The sequence below is a fragment of the Thamnophis sirtalis genome, unplaced genomic scaffold, assembly GCF_051295495.1.
Source record: "Thamnophis sirtalis isolate CommonGarterSnake01/CBP01778 unplaced genomic scaffold, rThaSir2_p1.2 scaffold_6, whole genome shotgun sequence".
Lineage (NCBI taxonomy): Eukaryota > Metazoa > Chordata > Lepidosauria > Squamata > Natricidae > Thamnophis > Thamnophis sirtalis.
In genome coordinates, this window is record NW_028261386.1 from 3,147,659 (window position 1) to 3,163,761 (window position 16,103).

Below are 16,103 nucleotides of genomic sequence, written 5' to 3' on the forward strand. Positions count from 1 at the left end.
AATGCAGCCCAGCATTTTTGTTGCTAAGCGACAATGACTTTCGCCCCATTTTACGACCTTTCCTGTTACCGTTGCTAATTGAATCACCCCAGTTGTTAAGTCAGTAGCACGGTTGTTTAAGTGAATTCTGGCTTCCCCCTTTGACTTCGCTTGCCAGAAGGTCGCAAAAGCGGATCCCTTAACTCTGGGAACACTGCAACCGTCATAAATATGAGTCGGTTGCCAAATCTCTGTATTTTGATCACATCGCTATGGGGATGCTGTAAGGCTTATAAGCGTGAACCGCCATAAATCACTTTTTCCAATGCAACTTTAAATAGTCACTAAATGAATGGTTGTAAGTCGAGGACGCCCTGTATGATCAAGAACTGCTATAACGTTGGATTTTAGCCTCGGATAATTTTAGCCCCAGTTTAAAAAGATGCTCCTTTAATTCTATGCGCACAAAAGCTGTACAGCCAAAATGCCTTTGAACACACAGGTGGCCCTTGTTGGCAACTCTTTGAAGCTAAATGCATCATTTTCGGGAAGATGCAGAAGGCCACAGCACAATCTGTGCTGCCTAATTTCTCAAGGTCACACCTGGGTATCTAATGTATGTTAAATGCTGCTTTATTTTCCTGCATCGGCAGAAATGACAGAGCTATTTTCTGACACTATCGCACCCTTTTATTTAAAAATAAATGAAGTGCAACTAAATACAGACTCAATATCTATAGTTCTGGGAACAAACATGCTATTCTAAGTCCCAAAGGTGCTTTTTTTTCCCAAGAAGCAACTGGACTTCCTGGCTTTTCTTTGAAGATGTTTTGCTTCTCATCCAAGAAGCTTCTTCAGCTCTGACTGGATGGTGGGGAATGGAAGGATTTATATTCCCTGCAGACAGCTGGTCATTCCCATCCTTTTAGCAGGTCGTTATGCAAAAGACCAGCTGTCTGCAAAGAATATAAATCCTTTCATTTCCTCACCATCCAGTCAGAACTGAAGAAGCTTCTTGGATGAGAAGCAAAACTTCTTCAAAGAAAAAACAGAAAGTCCAGTTGCCTCTTGAAAATAAGCTCCGTTGGGACAACCATGACCTGCATGACTGAGAATCTCCATAGACATGCTAAGCACACTGACGCAGTACAGAATTGAAGTGGTATAAAATTTGTATTATCTTAGCAGATGAAGTAGTGGTTGAACGAGATAAAGGGCTCCAAATCCATTTCTCCCCATTCCCTTCTGCAAAAAATAGCAATAGCAATAGCAGTTAGACTTATATTCCGCTTCATAGGGCTTTCAGCCCTCTCTAAGCGGTTTACAGAGTCAGCATATTGCCCCCAACAACAATCCGGGTCCTCATTTTACCCACCTCGGAAGGATGGAAGGCTGAGTCAACCCTGAGCCGGTGAGATTTGAACAGCCGAACTGCAGAACTGCAGTCAGCTGAAGTAGCCTGCAGTGCTGCACTCTAACCACTGCGCCACCTCAGCTCTTATGTCCCTCGTCCCATAGCAGGTTTTTCCGTCTTTGAAAAAGGAAGAGGGGGATTATAGTTCTCCTGTAGAAGGACACATGGTGGCTCAGTGGCTAAGATGCTAAGCTTGTCGATCAGAAAGGTTGGCAGTTCAGCGGTTCGAATCCGTAACGCCGCATAACGGAGTGAGCTCCCGTTCCTTGTCCCAGCTTCTGCCAACCTATCAATTGGAAAGCATGTAAAAATGCAAGTAGAAAAATAGGGACCACCTTTGGTGGGAAGGATAACAGCGTTCCGTGCTCCTTTGGCATTTAGTCATGCCGGCCACATGCCCATGGAAACATCTTCGGACAGCGCTGGCTCTTTGGCTTTCAAACAGAGATGAGCACTGCCCCCTAGAGTCGGAAATGACTAGCACATATGTGTGAGGAGAACCTTTACCTATAAAGCTAGGAGTGAAGAGAAGGACTTGGAGTGACATGATAGCAGCCTTCCAGTACTTGAGAGGCTACATAGAAAAGAGGGGATTGGCCTATTCTCCAAAGCAGGGGTCGCCAACCCTGACAACTTTAAACCTGGCTGGAGAATTATGGGAGTTTGTAGTCTTACTTAAAGTACTTGCTTAAAGTTGCCAAGGTTGGAGACCTCTGCTCTAAAGCACCTGAGGGCAGGACAAGATATAATGTATGGAAGTTTATCAAAACAGAGATCCAACCTAGGAGAAATTTCCTGACAGGGAGAATAATCAATTGCGGGACATCGTGCCTCCAAAAGTTGTGGGTGCTCCATCATTGGAGGTTTCTAAGAAGCGATTGGACAGCCATTTGTCCAAAATGGTATACGGTCTCCTGCTCGAACAGGGGATTGGACTAGAAGACCTCCAAAGTCCCTTCCAACTGTGTTATTCCATAGTCTATGCTCTGAGCAATATTCCCTTGGACAACCTTCTGAAAGGAAATATTTACAGCCCTTTTTATGATCCTTTGAACGATAAATGCATGGTGCTTTGAATCAATAAAGCAATCATTATTCATGTGCATACATATTTTTTTTCTGAATTGCCTTGTTTGGTGACTTGACATACTGCAGCAGTGGTGGGTTGCTCTTACCGTTGCTACCGGTACGCTGATCGCGGTTTGTTCGTGCATGCGCCGGACATGCGTAATCCACCGCCCTGGCGACAATCAGCTGCTTGTTGGGACTTGTGCAGGCACCACATGCTGTGCGCACATGCGCCCTTTGCCCTAAAAACAGCAATAGAGCGTGGGCGGGCAGGTGGGCCAAACGAGCCACTATACCGGTACGTTCTCCGCTGCTCCCGGCCACTACCGGTACGGCCTTACTGGGTCGTACCCGCAGCAACCCACCTCTGTACTGCAAGGGTATACAGATGTCTCTGAGAGTACTTTGACTGACCTGCCTCTGACAGTGGAACCAATTGACCCAGATGGTTGGGGGCTCCTTTCACTGGATGTTTCCAAACAGTGGCTGGATGGTCATTTATCAGGAGTGCTTTAATGTCAATTTAGCTGAATCTTGCTGGGTGATGTAATCTCCCCAGGTGCCTTGTGATGAGTTCTGTTGCTAACGGGTAGAAGGCTAATCCTACCTTTGTTGACTCTGTGCCAAGTCTTTCTTTGCACAGCACTGTGTTTGGAAAATATGTTTACATGGCAGCTTTCCAAGCCAGATAAGGTCTGTGGTCATAAATTCACCTTTGAAAGACTGTTTGCCAGGCCTTTGGTGAAGGTGAATGAGAGGAATTCACATTCGTTTAATAAAAGGTTTTTTTTGTCAGGACCAGGAATCTGCTTCATGTTTTTTGGGGAAGCCTCGGTCAGAACAAATAGTTGCTGTGAGACATTAGTGAACACCGGTACAAAAATGTTGTGTGTCACCTTTGACCTGGGCGCTCTAGGTTCACCATCACTGCCCTAGGCCAGGGGTCGGCAACCTTAAACACTCAAAGAGTCACAAAGGTCCTAACCGGAAGCCCCCCATTCAATTCTGTAGCCAACCGGAAGTCTGGTTCCCCACCATAGAGTCCCCTCCTAGTGCTATGTCCTTTTTCATCTGCTGACTGGAAGTCCAGTTCCCCCACCATAGAGTGTCCTCCTAGCGCAGCATCCTTTTACCGACTGGCAACAGGGAGCCAAAGCAGAGGGATGGAAGAGCCACATGTAGCTCCAGAGCCACAGGTGGCTGACCCCAGCCCTAGGCATATATTGCCTCTTCAATATATTGAATGGTGGAAAGTAAACTGCACTACGGACCTCACATTAAGAGTCCTTGTTCCGTGAAACAATCCGCATTCCTGGAATCCCTCCTTTGAGCTTGTTGCCTGTATAAAGTGGCCGACCCAACGCACCCTTGACTTTAAAAGCACCGTTTTCATTTGTCTGACTTTGATCGTCTTGGCTTTTATGCAGTGGAAGAATCGGATATCATCGACCTCGAGAAACGCTATTGGCTCCTGAAAGCTCAATCGAGAACGGGCCGCTTTGATCTGGAAACGTTTGGCCTCCTGGTTTCCCCTCCGATCCATCCATCCCTGAGCGAAGGTAGGTACATTTCGTTGATGATCTTATCTGTCCTTGGTTTTCTTTCAACACAAATAGTCCTCGACATACAACCACAATGGAGGCCAAAATGTCTTTTGCAAAATGAAAAAGTGGTCAGCTGAGTTTTGCCCCCATTTCATAACCTGTCTTAGAAAGGTTTAGAATAACTTTATTGTGCCTTTGACAACAATTGGCATACATTAAAATGAAATTTCATTGCTTACAATGAAAAGTGTCACCACCTCCAGTATACATTACATAAACATGACAGAATGAATGAATGAATGAATTCAAAATTATGCCTATAACCACTTATTTTACATGACACAGTGAAACAACACAGTGCAGTTCGGATGTATACATGTACATGGCAAGAAAAACTACCATATTTCTTGGAGTATAAGATGCACCAAGGTTTTGAAGAGGCAAATTAAAAAAAAAAGGTTTTTGCACTCTGCAAACCTCCCCAAAACGGCCTGTTTCCCCCCCCCAAAAGGCTTGAATAGCCTTTAGGGGGCTTGTAGAGTGCTCCTGGGGGGTGGCCCCCCCCAAATGAGCAAAAAACAGCCTGTTTTTAGCAAAAACAGCCCCTTTTCTTGTCAAAAAAAATTGCATGCATAACCTTTAGGAGGCTTATAGAGTACTCCTGGGGGCTTGGGGGGGGGGGAATTGAGCAAAAAATGGCTCATTTTTCACTCATTTCTGCCCTCCCCAGCCCCCAGGAGCTCTCTGAAAGCCTTCTAAAGGCTATGCACAGCCATTTTGGTGAAGGGGATGGGGTTTCGTGAGGCAAAAAATCCTGTATTCAGTGTATAAGATGCACCCAGATTTTCAGCCTCTTTTTTGAGGGAAAAGGTGCGTCTTATACTCTGAAAAATACGGTACATGGCAAGAAAAACTAATCTTGAAAGTTTACCAGACGTATGGCATCGGGAACAAAGCAGTGGTGGGCTGCTGCCGGTTCGGACCGGTTCAGGCTAACTGGCTGGACTCGCTCTGACGCTATCCTGTCCTACATATTTCACTCTCTGGCTCGCTCGCCCTGCCCTCACAGCCCAGGAGGTTTCCTGCTCTACTCACCACAGCTGCCCGAGAAGCAGGAAATCTCCGTGTGATTTCATGTGCACCAGCGAAGCAAGATTGCACACACGCACGCTCACATTTTTGGTTCATTAGTTGAACCGTTTGTTAAATCATGTAAAGCCCACCTTTGGAACAAAGCTGTTACAGAATCTGGTAGTCCTGCTAGAAATACTTGGAAACCTCCTCCTAGAAGGGAGGAACAGTTGTTAAGCGAATCACGGCAGTTTTTCAGTTAGTAACCCGGTTGTTAAGTGAATCTGGCTTCCCCGTTGACTTGGCTTGTCAGAAGGTCGCAAAAGGGGATCATATCATATGCCGCAAGCATCATAAATGTGAGTCAGTTGCCAAGTGTGAAAACGGTCGTAAGTGGCTTTTTTCAGTGCCGTTGTAACTTCGAACGGTCACTACATGAACTGTTGTAAGTCGAGGACTTTCTGTATTTAGTGAAATTGTATACGTTTCACTGCTGGCTTTGGCAGTCCCAATACCCATGCTCCTTGGTCCCACCTCAGAAGCTCGGTTCCACCACAAAAGCGCGTAGGACAAAATCGCGCTCGACAAAAGCGCGCTGTGACGTCATCACAGCGCGACGAAAAAGTTCGAAAAATGTAAAAATAAAGCGAAAACCTTACCCTAAGCCCCCCAAACCTAACCCTAAACCTAACTCTTAACCTAACCCTAAACCTAACCCTAAACCTAACCGTTAAAGTAACGAAAAACCTAACGCTAACCCTTAACCTAACGCTAACGCTAACGCTCTAAAGCTAACCCTAACCCTTAACCTAACCCTAACCCTAAACCTAAACCTAACCCTTACCTTTATGTGAATCGGCTTGCTTTAATTTAATTTTTATTAATTTTTATTTGAATTTTTCGATCTTTTTCGTCGCGCTGTGATGACGTCAAAGGCGCGATTTTGTCGATCGCGCTTTTGCCGTCCGCGCTTTTGACGGGTCACGCAGAAGCTCTCTCTGTACAGGCCATAAATAGTGAACTTGAAACAACTGCATTAAAAGTTTTCATAAACTCCTAAAGGATTTTAGGACAGCTTGCCCAAATGCAAGCAATGAAAAGATCGGTGCTTAATAGGAGGCAAATCTTGGGCATCTTCCTGTAATCCCTTCTAGATTTGCCTGTTATGAATTCTGGGAATTGTAGTTGTAACCCATCTAAAAGGGTTCCACCACAAAACCGTGTTCGACTAAACTGCGCTCGACGAAACCGCATAGCTGATGTCAACAGGGCGACAACAGCGCGGAGACAGAAGCACGCTGTAAACGCTAAACCTAAAATTAACCCCTAAACCTAAACCTAACCCCCCTAAACCTAACCCTTAACCTAACCCTAAACCTAAACCTAATCCTAACCCTTAACCTAACCCTAACCCTAACCCTTAACCTAACCCTAACCCTAACCCTTAACCTAACCCTAAACCTAACCCTAAACCTAACCCTTACCTTAAGTTGAATTGGCTTGCTTTCAAAGCGCTATTTAAAGCGCCCTTCTTTCTCCGCGCTCGCTGTTGTCGCCCTGTTGATGACGTCAGCGACGCGGTTTAATCGGGCGCGGCTTAGTCAAGCGCTGTTTTGTCGTGCCATGATCTAAAAGTAAAGGTTCCTCTCGCACATATTTGCTAGTCATTCCCAACTCTAGGGGGCGGCGTTCATCTCCATTTCAAAGCTGAAGAACCAGCGCTGTCCAAAGACATCTCCGTGGTCATGTGGCCAATGACTAAACGCCAAAGGCACATGGAACGCTGTTCCCTTCCCACCAAAGGTGGTCCCTCTTTTTCTACTTGCATTTTTAACCTGCTTTCGAACGGCTACGTTGACAGAAGCTGGGACAAGTAACGGAAGCTCACTTGGTTACGCGGCGCTAGGGATTCCAACCCATCTGGAGGCTGCCAAATTGAACAGTTCTTTTCCCCCTTGGTGAGGATAAAGGAGGCAACCATAACAGAAATAGGCGAGAACTGTTCTTAGGATTAGGGTTGTAACTTTGAACAGTTGCTAAATGAATGTAAGTTGAGGACTGCCTGTAAATCTCAGCTCATGAAAACTAATGATTTGATTGAACATCTGAGCGCTGCCTGTAACTGAAACAAACTCAGTCTGCTGCTTTGGGACCCTTTGCAGGCCTGTTTAACGCCTTTGATGAAAACCGCGACAATCACATCGACTTCAAGGAAATCTCGTGCGGACTCTCGGCGTGCTGCAGGGGGCCACTGGCGGAGCGGCAGAAGTGTGAGTATGGCTAGGAGGCTTCCCAGGCTCCCCTTCAGGGATTACAGTCGCTCCCAGGTTCCGCTTAGCATCCCTCACTCACACCGTCTCAGCCCTGGAAAATGGCCACACAGATCACTTTCACGCAGACGCAGCAGGGGTGGGGTTTTGGCTGCCATTACTGCCGGTTCGATGCGCCAGGAGAGGATGAGTTCTAGTCCCGCATTAGGCATGAAAGTCATTGGGTGATTTTGGGCCAATCACCAGGTGATGGTGAGTTCTAGTTCTGCTTTAGGCTTGAAAGCTGCTGGGTAACTTTGGGCCAATCAGCAGGAGACGGTGAGTTCTAGTCCAGCCTTAGACATGAAAGTCATTGGGTGATTTGGGGCCAATCACCAGGTGATGGTGAGTTCTAGTTCTGCTTTAGGCTTGAAAGCTGCTGGGTAACTTTGGGCCAATCAGCAGGAGACGGTGAGTTCTAGTCCAGTCTTAGACATGAAAGTCATTGGGTGATTTGGGGCCAATCACCAGGTGATGGTGAGTTCTAGTTCTGCTTTAGGCTTGAAAGCTGCTGGGTAACTTTGGGCCAATCAGCAGGAGACGGTGAGTTCTAGTCCAGTCTTAGACATGAAAGTCATTGGGTGATTTGGGGCCAATCACCAGGTGATGGTGAGTTCTAGTTCTGCTTTAGGCTTGAAAGCTGCTGGGTAACTTTGGGCCAATCAGCAGGAGACGGTGAGTTCTAGTCCAGCCTTAGACATGAAAGTCATTGGGTGATTTTGGGCCAATCACCAGGTGATGGTGAGTTCTAGTTCTGCTTTAGGCTTGAAAGCTGCTGGGTAACTTTGGGCCAATCAGCAGGAGACGGTGAGTTCTAGTCCAGCCTTAGACATGAAAGTCATTGGGTGATTTGGGGCCAATCACCAGGTGATGGTGAGTTCTAGTTCTGCTTTAGGCTTGAAAGCTGCTGGGTAACTTTGGGCCAATCAGCAGGAGACGGTGAGTTCTAGTCCAGCCTTAGACATGAAAGTCATTGGGTGATTTTGGGCCAATCACCAGGTGATGGTGAGTTCTAGTTCTGCTTTAGGCTTGAAAGCTGCTGGGTAACTTTGGGCCAATCAGCAGGAGACGGTGAGTTCTAGTCCAGCCTTAGACATGAAAGTCATTGGGTGATTTTGGGCCAATCACCAGGTGATGGTGAGTTCTAGTTCTGCTTTAGGCTTGAAAGCTGCTGGGTAACTTTGGGCCAATCAGCAGGAGACGGTGAGTTCTAGTCCAGTCTTCGACATGAAAGTCATTGGGTGATTTTGGGCCAATCACCAGGTGATGGTGAGTTCTAGTTCTGCTTTAGGCTTGAAAGCTGCTGGGTAACTTTGGGCCAATCAGCAGGAGACGGTGAGTTCTAGTCCAGCCTTAGACATGAAAGTCATTGGATGATTTTGGGCCAATCACCAGGTGATGGTGAGTTCTAGTTCTGCTTTAGGCTTGAAAGCTGCTGGGTAACTTTGGGCCAATCAGCAGGAGACGGTGAGTTCTAGTCCAGTCTTAGACATGAAAGTCATTGGGTGATTTTGGGCCAATCACCAGGTGATGGTGAGTTCTAGTTCTGCTTTAGGCTTGAAAGCTGCTGGGTAACTTTGGGCCAATCAGCAGGAGACTGTGAGTTCTAGTCCAGCCTTAGACATGAAAGTCATTGGATGATTTTGGGCCAATCACCAGCAGACTGTGTGTTCTTGTCCTGCCTTAGGCTTGAAAGCTGCTGGGTAACTTTGGGCCAATCCCTCTCGCTCAGCCCGGCCACCTAGAGATGAAGCTGGGTTGTTGTTATTATAGGGAAAATAGAAGAATGGGGTGTTATAGATGCTATCTAGAGTTTAGTGCAGACACTGGAAAATTTGTGGGAGGGAATAGCTGCAAACAGGGCATCGTTAAAAGGAGTCACAGGAGACTTTTCTGAAGAGTGGCCTCCATTAGAGGGAGGAAATCTATTTCCAAGAGCGAAGGGACCGAAATACACCAGCACCAGAGATGCAATAAACGATATAATCTGTTTACTCTTCTTTTTCCAAAGAGCAAATATTGGCATTTGCAGCACAAAAGCTCTCCACATGCTCCATTCACCTAGACACAAATATCAATGCCGTAAACGGAGCTAACTGTTTGCGCTTATAAATATTTTATTAAAGAGAAATTAAAATCCAGCTCCCTCCCCCCCAAAAAGGAGGGGGGAGCGTTTATCGACTACCAGTGAACCAGACAACCTCTTCCAGAAAAATTGATTGTAATTGACATCAAATGAGAGTAACTCATAATAATATATTGAATTAATAGAGCTGGAAGATGATTAGGAATTAGCTTTTAAAAGCCCTCATTCCAAAACCATCATTTGGGAGATTACATTTCCTTAATATGTGCATGCCCCGATAAAAGAAAGAATAATAATAAAGGGGGGAATGGACACACAGAAGCCTTAAAAAATGCAGATTAGGGAGGCAGATATCAGAAGCTTCTTTTTTTCCTAAAAAAAAAAGGAGGAAAAATGTGCAGGTAATAAACTTAGCTCTGTTTTTACATATTATCCTTATAGAGCCAAGACTGATCCCTCTCTAAATCACTGTGTTTCTCAACCTAAACAACGTTGTTGAGATGAGTGGACTACAACTCCCAGAATTCCCCAGCCAGCTTGCTCCCAGAATGCATGCTGGCTGGGGAATTCTGGGAATTGAAGTCCTCTCATCATAAAATTGTGGAAGTCAAAAAACACTATTCTACGTACCCAGGAGGAAAAAAACAGCTAATGTCAACCTCTTTGGGGGTGGGGGGAGTATACCACATGTTTGTGTCGGCGTTTGTGTGTGCCACACAGACACTTTGACATTTCCAGGTCATAAAAGCAATAAAATCACAGAAGGAGTTAAGGCAAGCTCGGAGCCCATCCATAAATTCCACTCGTCTTATATTTAAGAGTTGGTTTCCCAAAAGACACGCACTTCAGCATGAGCACTGGCTTTGGGAAAATTTGCCGCATAGAAATAAGCACAATTTTATATTTTTTGCCAGTGAGAACAATTAATCAATGGAATAGCTTGCCTCCTGAGCTTGCCCGTGCTCTGTTACTGGAGGGTTGCAAAAATACATTGGGCAACCATTTAGCTGGGATGGTATAAGGCTCATGCCTTGAGAGAGGGTTAGATTAGAACAGAGATGGATATGTATGTATGTATGTATGTATGTATGTATGTATGTATGTAGGTAGGTAGGTAGGTAGGTAGGTAGGTAGGTAGGTAGCAGGGGTGGGTTTCAACTGGTCCGCGGCGGTCCGCGCGGACCGGTTGGTCGGTGAACCCGGAAGTAAGTAACTTCCGGGAACGCCGAAGGGCCCACCCACCCGCCCGCGCTCCTTACCAGTCTTTGAAGGCTTCTGCGCTTCCACGCAGGCGCATGGCACATACAGCGCCTGCGCAATTCTTCACGAGCAGCTAGAGCATCGCGCAGGCGCTAAGACGCATGCATGAACTGCGCGCCTGCACGAGGACGACGCCGGCCCCGTTCCAACCGTACCGGTTGGAACAGGATGAGCAACCCACCACTGGTAGATAGGTAGATAGGTATATCTGCTTTTTAAAATGTAGGGTTTCTTCACAGCAGTTCATCATCCTATTAAAAGCATACTTTTTTTTAAAAAAAGAATTAAGTTAAAAGCGGCAGCCTAGAAATGAAAATGATGTAGAGAAATAGTAAAATCTCAAGATGACTATTAGCGTGGTTCATTGCAGACTCAGCCAGATGAATCAAAATAAAATAAACAAACAAATAAATAAAAGAAGCAGTTTAAAGCAGTTGTAAGCAAACTGATTATCCCTTATCGCTCCTTAACATTACAATGATCCCTTCAGCCCCCTATTCAATCTTTTTTCCCCCGATGGTCAAATCTTGAAATCACCATTTGATTTTTCCCCCCCCATTGTCAGCAAAAAGTCCATCAAGGGTTTCCAGCCTGTTGTAAAAAATATTGTTTTATCCTTGGCCAAACAGGTCAACTTTTGCCTTCTCTGCTAATTCTGCCATCTTCCCAATCCATTCCTTCATTATGGGCATTTTCAGCATTTTTTCATCTTTGTGCGTAACAAGAATCTTGCTGCAGTTCCCACATATAAAACCAGTCTTTTACATCTTTTTTAATCAACTATCCATAAGTTCCAAAAAAAAACCATCCAGTTTTGGTTTCATCTTAGCCTTTAAAATCTTTTTAGTCATCATCAGCTATTTAGTTCTGTTAGAATAACCATTTCTGTCTCTCTCAGTTTGCTTCAAGGTTTTCGACGTTGATCGAGACGGAGTTTTGTCTAAGGTTGAACTTGAAGAAATGGTCGTGGCCCTTCTAGAAGTTTGGAAAGATAATCGTATTGATAACATTCCAGTAAGTGGCATTCAACATTAATATTAACTAAATATTAATTAAATATTAATAAGAAATGATATCAAGTTATATTTGGGTTTGCGGAAATACCATCCCAAGGAAACATAAACTGAGATCTGAAAGAGACACCTGCAACAATAGAAAAGAAAGGGAGAGAGGAGGAAAGAATGAAAGGAAGACGGGGAAAGAAGAAAAAGATAAGGAGAGGAGGATGGAAGGGAGAGAAAGAGAAGGAGAGAGGATAGGAAGAGGAATAGGAAGAAAGGTGAGAAAAGAAGGAAGGGGAAGGGGAGGAGGATGGAAGGGAGAGAAAGAGAAGGAGAGAGGGTAGGAAGGGGAAGGGGAAGAGGAAGAAAGGGAAGGGAAGAAGGAAGGAGAAGGAGAGGAGGATGGAAGGGAGAGAAAGAGAAGGAGAGAGGGTAGGAAGGGGAAGGGGAAGAGGAAGAAAGGGAAGGGAAGAAGGAAGGAGAAGGAGAGGAGGATGGAAGGGAGAGAAAGAGAAGGAGAGAGGATAGGCAGGGGAAGAGGAAGAGTAGGAGTAGGAGAAAGGTAAGGGAAGAAGGAAGGGGAAGGAGAGGAGGAAGGAAGTAGAGAAGGGAGGGAGGGAGAAAAGAAAGGGAAAACAAGGTGGTGTTACAACAGGAGGAAGGGATGGTAAATAAAGCAACTCAAACTGTATATTATAACCTATTAAATGAAATAATAAATGTATAAGAATGATAAATGTAAAGAAGAATAACCATTATGTAATATATACTTAAAATGGCATGTAAGACAATTAAAAATAGTTGAAAAAATTAATATTAACTAAACAAAGACTGTCCATTTTGCCAGTGGTTTGCTCTCCAAGCTTCTTTCAATTTACTTTCTGAACGTTTTGTTACCACACTAGGTAATGACATCAGCAGGATTGTCTTGTCCTGTTCCTCTTTAACTTATAAATTTCTCGTGTGCCTGTGCGATCAGTTGGTGGTGTGATTGGTTGTTGATTTGGAGCTATATTTAAATTCTGAGCAGCTGATTGGTTCTCTTGTGGATTGGTCGTTAGAATGGTCTGGTTTTTTTAAATTTGTTTATTTATTTATTTGGAAATTTTATATCGCCGCCAACTCGCACATGGCGACTCAAGGCAGCTTGCAAGGATATAAAAACAGCATATAAAAGAAATAAGAAGTATAAAAGGAAAAAGTAATAATAAAAATGTCAGGCCTGCAGCCATATGCATTTTCTATTGTGGGAAAATGGGAGGGGGGATTGTATGGAGTCACATACTATGTAGCCACAACGAAATTCTTTCTAGAAAACCAAGGTCATCCTTTGTCTCTGCTCCTCAGCACCTGACTGGGAATGGATGGGTGGAACTGCCAGCATGGCAGTGGAAGATTGGACCATGGGATGGACTAATGGGTGTGGGGGCAAGATCTTGAACTTTCAACTGGGTGGAGAAAACCAGGAAGCTTTCAGATTCGGGTTCTCCCAGATGTGCCAACATGGCTCTCTTAATAAATTGGAAATTTGAGCAATACTTTGCCTTGGACTCCGATTTACTTTTGGATGCTATTTGGAACTCTGGCACACAACCCACATTCATACTAGCCATTTAATAGCCTCCATCCTGCTCTGGGTTCCCCAGGCCCGCTGGCAGAACCAGGTCTTCAGGGCCTTCTGGGAGAATATTAGAGTGCGGGCCATTCTAATCTCTGGGGAAATGATGTTCCAGAGAGAGGGAGCCACCACAGAGAAGGCCCTTCTTCTGGGTCCCACCAGGTGTATCTCCCTAGGGCAGTGATGGCTAACCTTTTTGGTACAGAGTGCCCAAAGCATGTACAACCCCGAAATGCAATGTGAGGGCTCCCTGCGCATGCACCCCCTCACAAACACACACATGCGCATGCGTCCCTCGTATATGCACCCCGCACCTTGTTTTGGCTTCCAGGTTGGTGCAGTAGGCGTTCCAGGCTCAAAATGGGCCATGTTGGTCGCATGCTTCTGGAGAATTGTACAACCTGCTGGACAATTGGAAACCAATTGTCCAGAAGGTCCATAAAATCAGACAGTCTGAATTCCAGATTTGATCTGTCATGAAACAGACCAGCTAAAATCAGTGGGACAGGTCTCAATTAGATTGCTAATTGAGCAATGCTGCACATTGATTTTAGCAAATCTACACACTATGGATTCAACTCAGCGTTCTTACTTTTGGGGTCTATATCCATAGACTAAAATTACCCTCGGAATAATGTTCTTAACTTTCATGGGATCTTCCTGTTCTTCTCTCCCCCAACCTCCCCAGGAGCTGCACATGAATTTGCCTGATATTGTAGAAGATATTCTAAAGTCACATGACACTACCAAGGTAAGAAAAGGCACATGGATCTCATTATACATGAGTGTGACTCGAGAAAGCAGTGCAGAAATAGCTTCAAGAAACTGAATTTCCCTCTGAATCAGATCACGGTGAGGGTGAGCTGCTGAGTTAACTTGTGCATGGAAGGTCTCTTTACTGTGAAATTGATTTGCATGGTATCCTTTCCAAAAAGAAGTCGAAGAGGATAAAAAGCATTAAAAGATCATTTACCGTATTTTTCGGAATATAAGACGCACCTTACTCCCTCCAAAAAGAGGTTGAAAATCTGGGTGTGTCTTATACACTGAATACAGCATTTTTTGCCTTCCGAAACCCTGCCCCCTTCATCAAAATGGCCCTGCAGAGCCTTTAGGAGCCTTTCAGAGGGCTTCTAGGGGCTGGGGAGGGCAAAAATTTTCTCCCCTCCCAGCCCCCAGGAGCACTCTATAAACTTTCTAAAGGCTATCCATGCCCTTTTTTAAAATGAAAAATGGGCCATTTTTTGCTCCCTTTTGCCCCACCCCCACCCCAGGAGCACTCTGCAAGCGCCCTAAAAGCTATTCATGCCTTTTTTTTGGAGAGGAAACAGTCCCGTTTTTGCAAAAAAACAGGCCATTTTTGGTTGGTTTGCAAAGTGCAAAAACTTTTTTTTAGATTTTCTTCTTCAAAACTTTGCTACGTCTTATACTCCGCTGCGTCTTATACTCCGAAAAATACGGTATTTGCTTTTCGTTTATTCAACACTAGGTGATGACCTGGCATTGCCCAGTTATTTATAGATGTCAAAGCATTTGTCTGACAGGGAGCCATTGAGAGGGGCTTTTCTTCCCCCTACTCCCATGCCCATCATTCCTGCCCTCTCCCTTCCCCCTCCCATGCGCTCCTCTTTCCTGTCCTGTCTACGATCCTGGAACTTTGTCCCAAATCCATCAGGCACTTCCCCATTGGTCCACTGGAGGGCGAACGTCATGGCTGGCTTTCCAGGAGAAGCTGTGAAGGAACTGACATCACAAACAATTGCTGCTCTAGGATGCCGCACTCGCTCTCCTTAATGGCCCAAGCTCTCACTTGCGCCTTCCATGACATCACAAACAATTGCCCCTCTAGGATGCCGCACTCACTCTCCTTAAAGGCCAGGCATTCCAGAGTTATGCTGCAAAACACACACACACACACACACACACACACACACACACACACACACACACACACTCTAGGGGTATCTCTTTCCCCCCCACACACAAACACACACACCAGGGGTGTCTCTCTCCCCCCCCCCCCAGTATTTTTTTCCAGAGGGTATCATCTGTGTAAAAAGCTTGGTTGAAATTGCTTAAGGTGTTCCAGAGTTATGCTGGAACATACATATATAATATTATACACACACACACTATAAAAAAATAAAACAAAATATAAATAATGATGATGATGAAGAAGAAGAAGAAGATTAAGAAGTAGATTACCTACTGTATACGGTGGCAGTAATCCATTGAGCTAATGGATGCAATTACACTCATCGTTTTTACCCCATAGTAAAATTAGAGAACAGTTATTGTTAAATATGTTTTAAAAATTGGTTCATTCCATCTGCTGGGCTTTCACTGTTCTACTAACATTCTTCTAAGCTCCTGAATATGAGAAAGGTTAGGAGCAGCGATGGCACAATGGTTAGAATTCAACATTACAGTCTAACTCTGCCCACTGTTAGGAGTTCGATCCTGACTGGCTCAAGCTTGTCTCAGCCTTCCATCCTTCCAAGGTTGGTCAAATGAGGACCCAGATTGTTGGAGGCCATAGACTGACTGTAAACCGCTTAGAGAGGCCTGTAAAACATTGTGAAGTGGTATATAAGCTAAGTGCTACTGCTATTGCTGAAGGAGAGCTGACAAAATCAGAAGTGAGGCGGTGATAAGCAGCCTGGGAAAGCCAAGGGAAATTATCAAAAGCATAAAAAAACAAAAGTCAGAATATTTGGGACATATGATGCGACACCCAGAGAAATACACCATAT

The 16,103-nt window shown here is 44.9% G+C and overlaps 1 protein-coding gene across 1 annotated transcript in view; it reads left to right on the top strand.

Annotated features, from left to right (window-relative positions):
• Positions 1-16,103, top strand: part of USP32 (ubiquitin specific peptidase 32) — a 219,618-nt gene that overhangs the window by 127,865 nt on the left and 75,650 nt on the right. The window contains exons 6-9 of the mRNA XM_087717114.1: positions 3,889-4,020; positions 7,239-7,346; positions 11,630-11,745; positions 14,039-14,101. Coding sequence (XP_087573240.1) covers positions 3,889-4,020; positions 7,239-7,346; positions 11,630-11,745; positions 14,039-14,101 — 419 coding nt within the window. The remainder of the gene's footprint in view (positions 1-3,888; positions 4,021-7,238; positions 7,347-11,629; positions 11,746-14,038; positions 14,102-16,103) is intronic.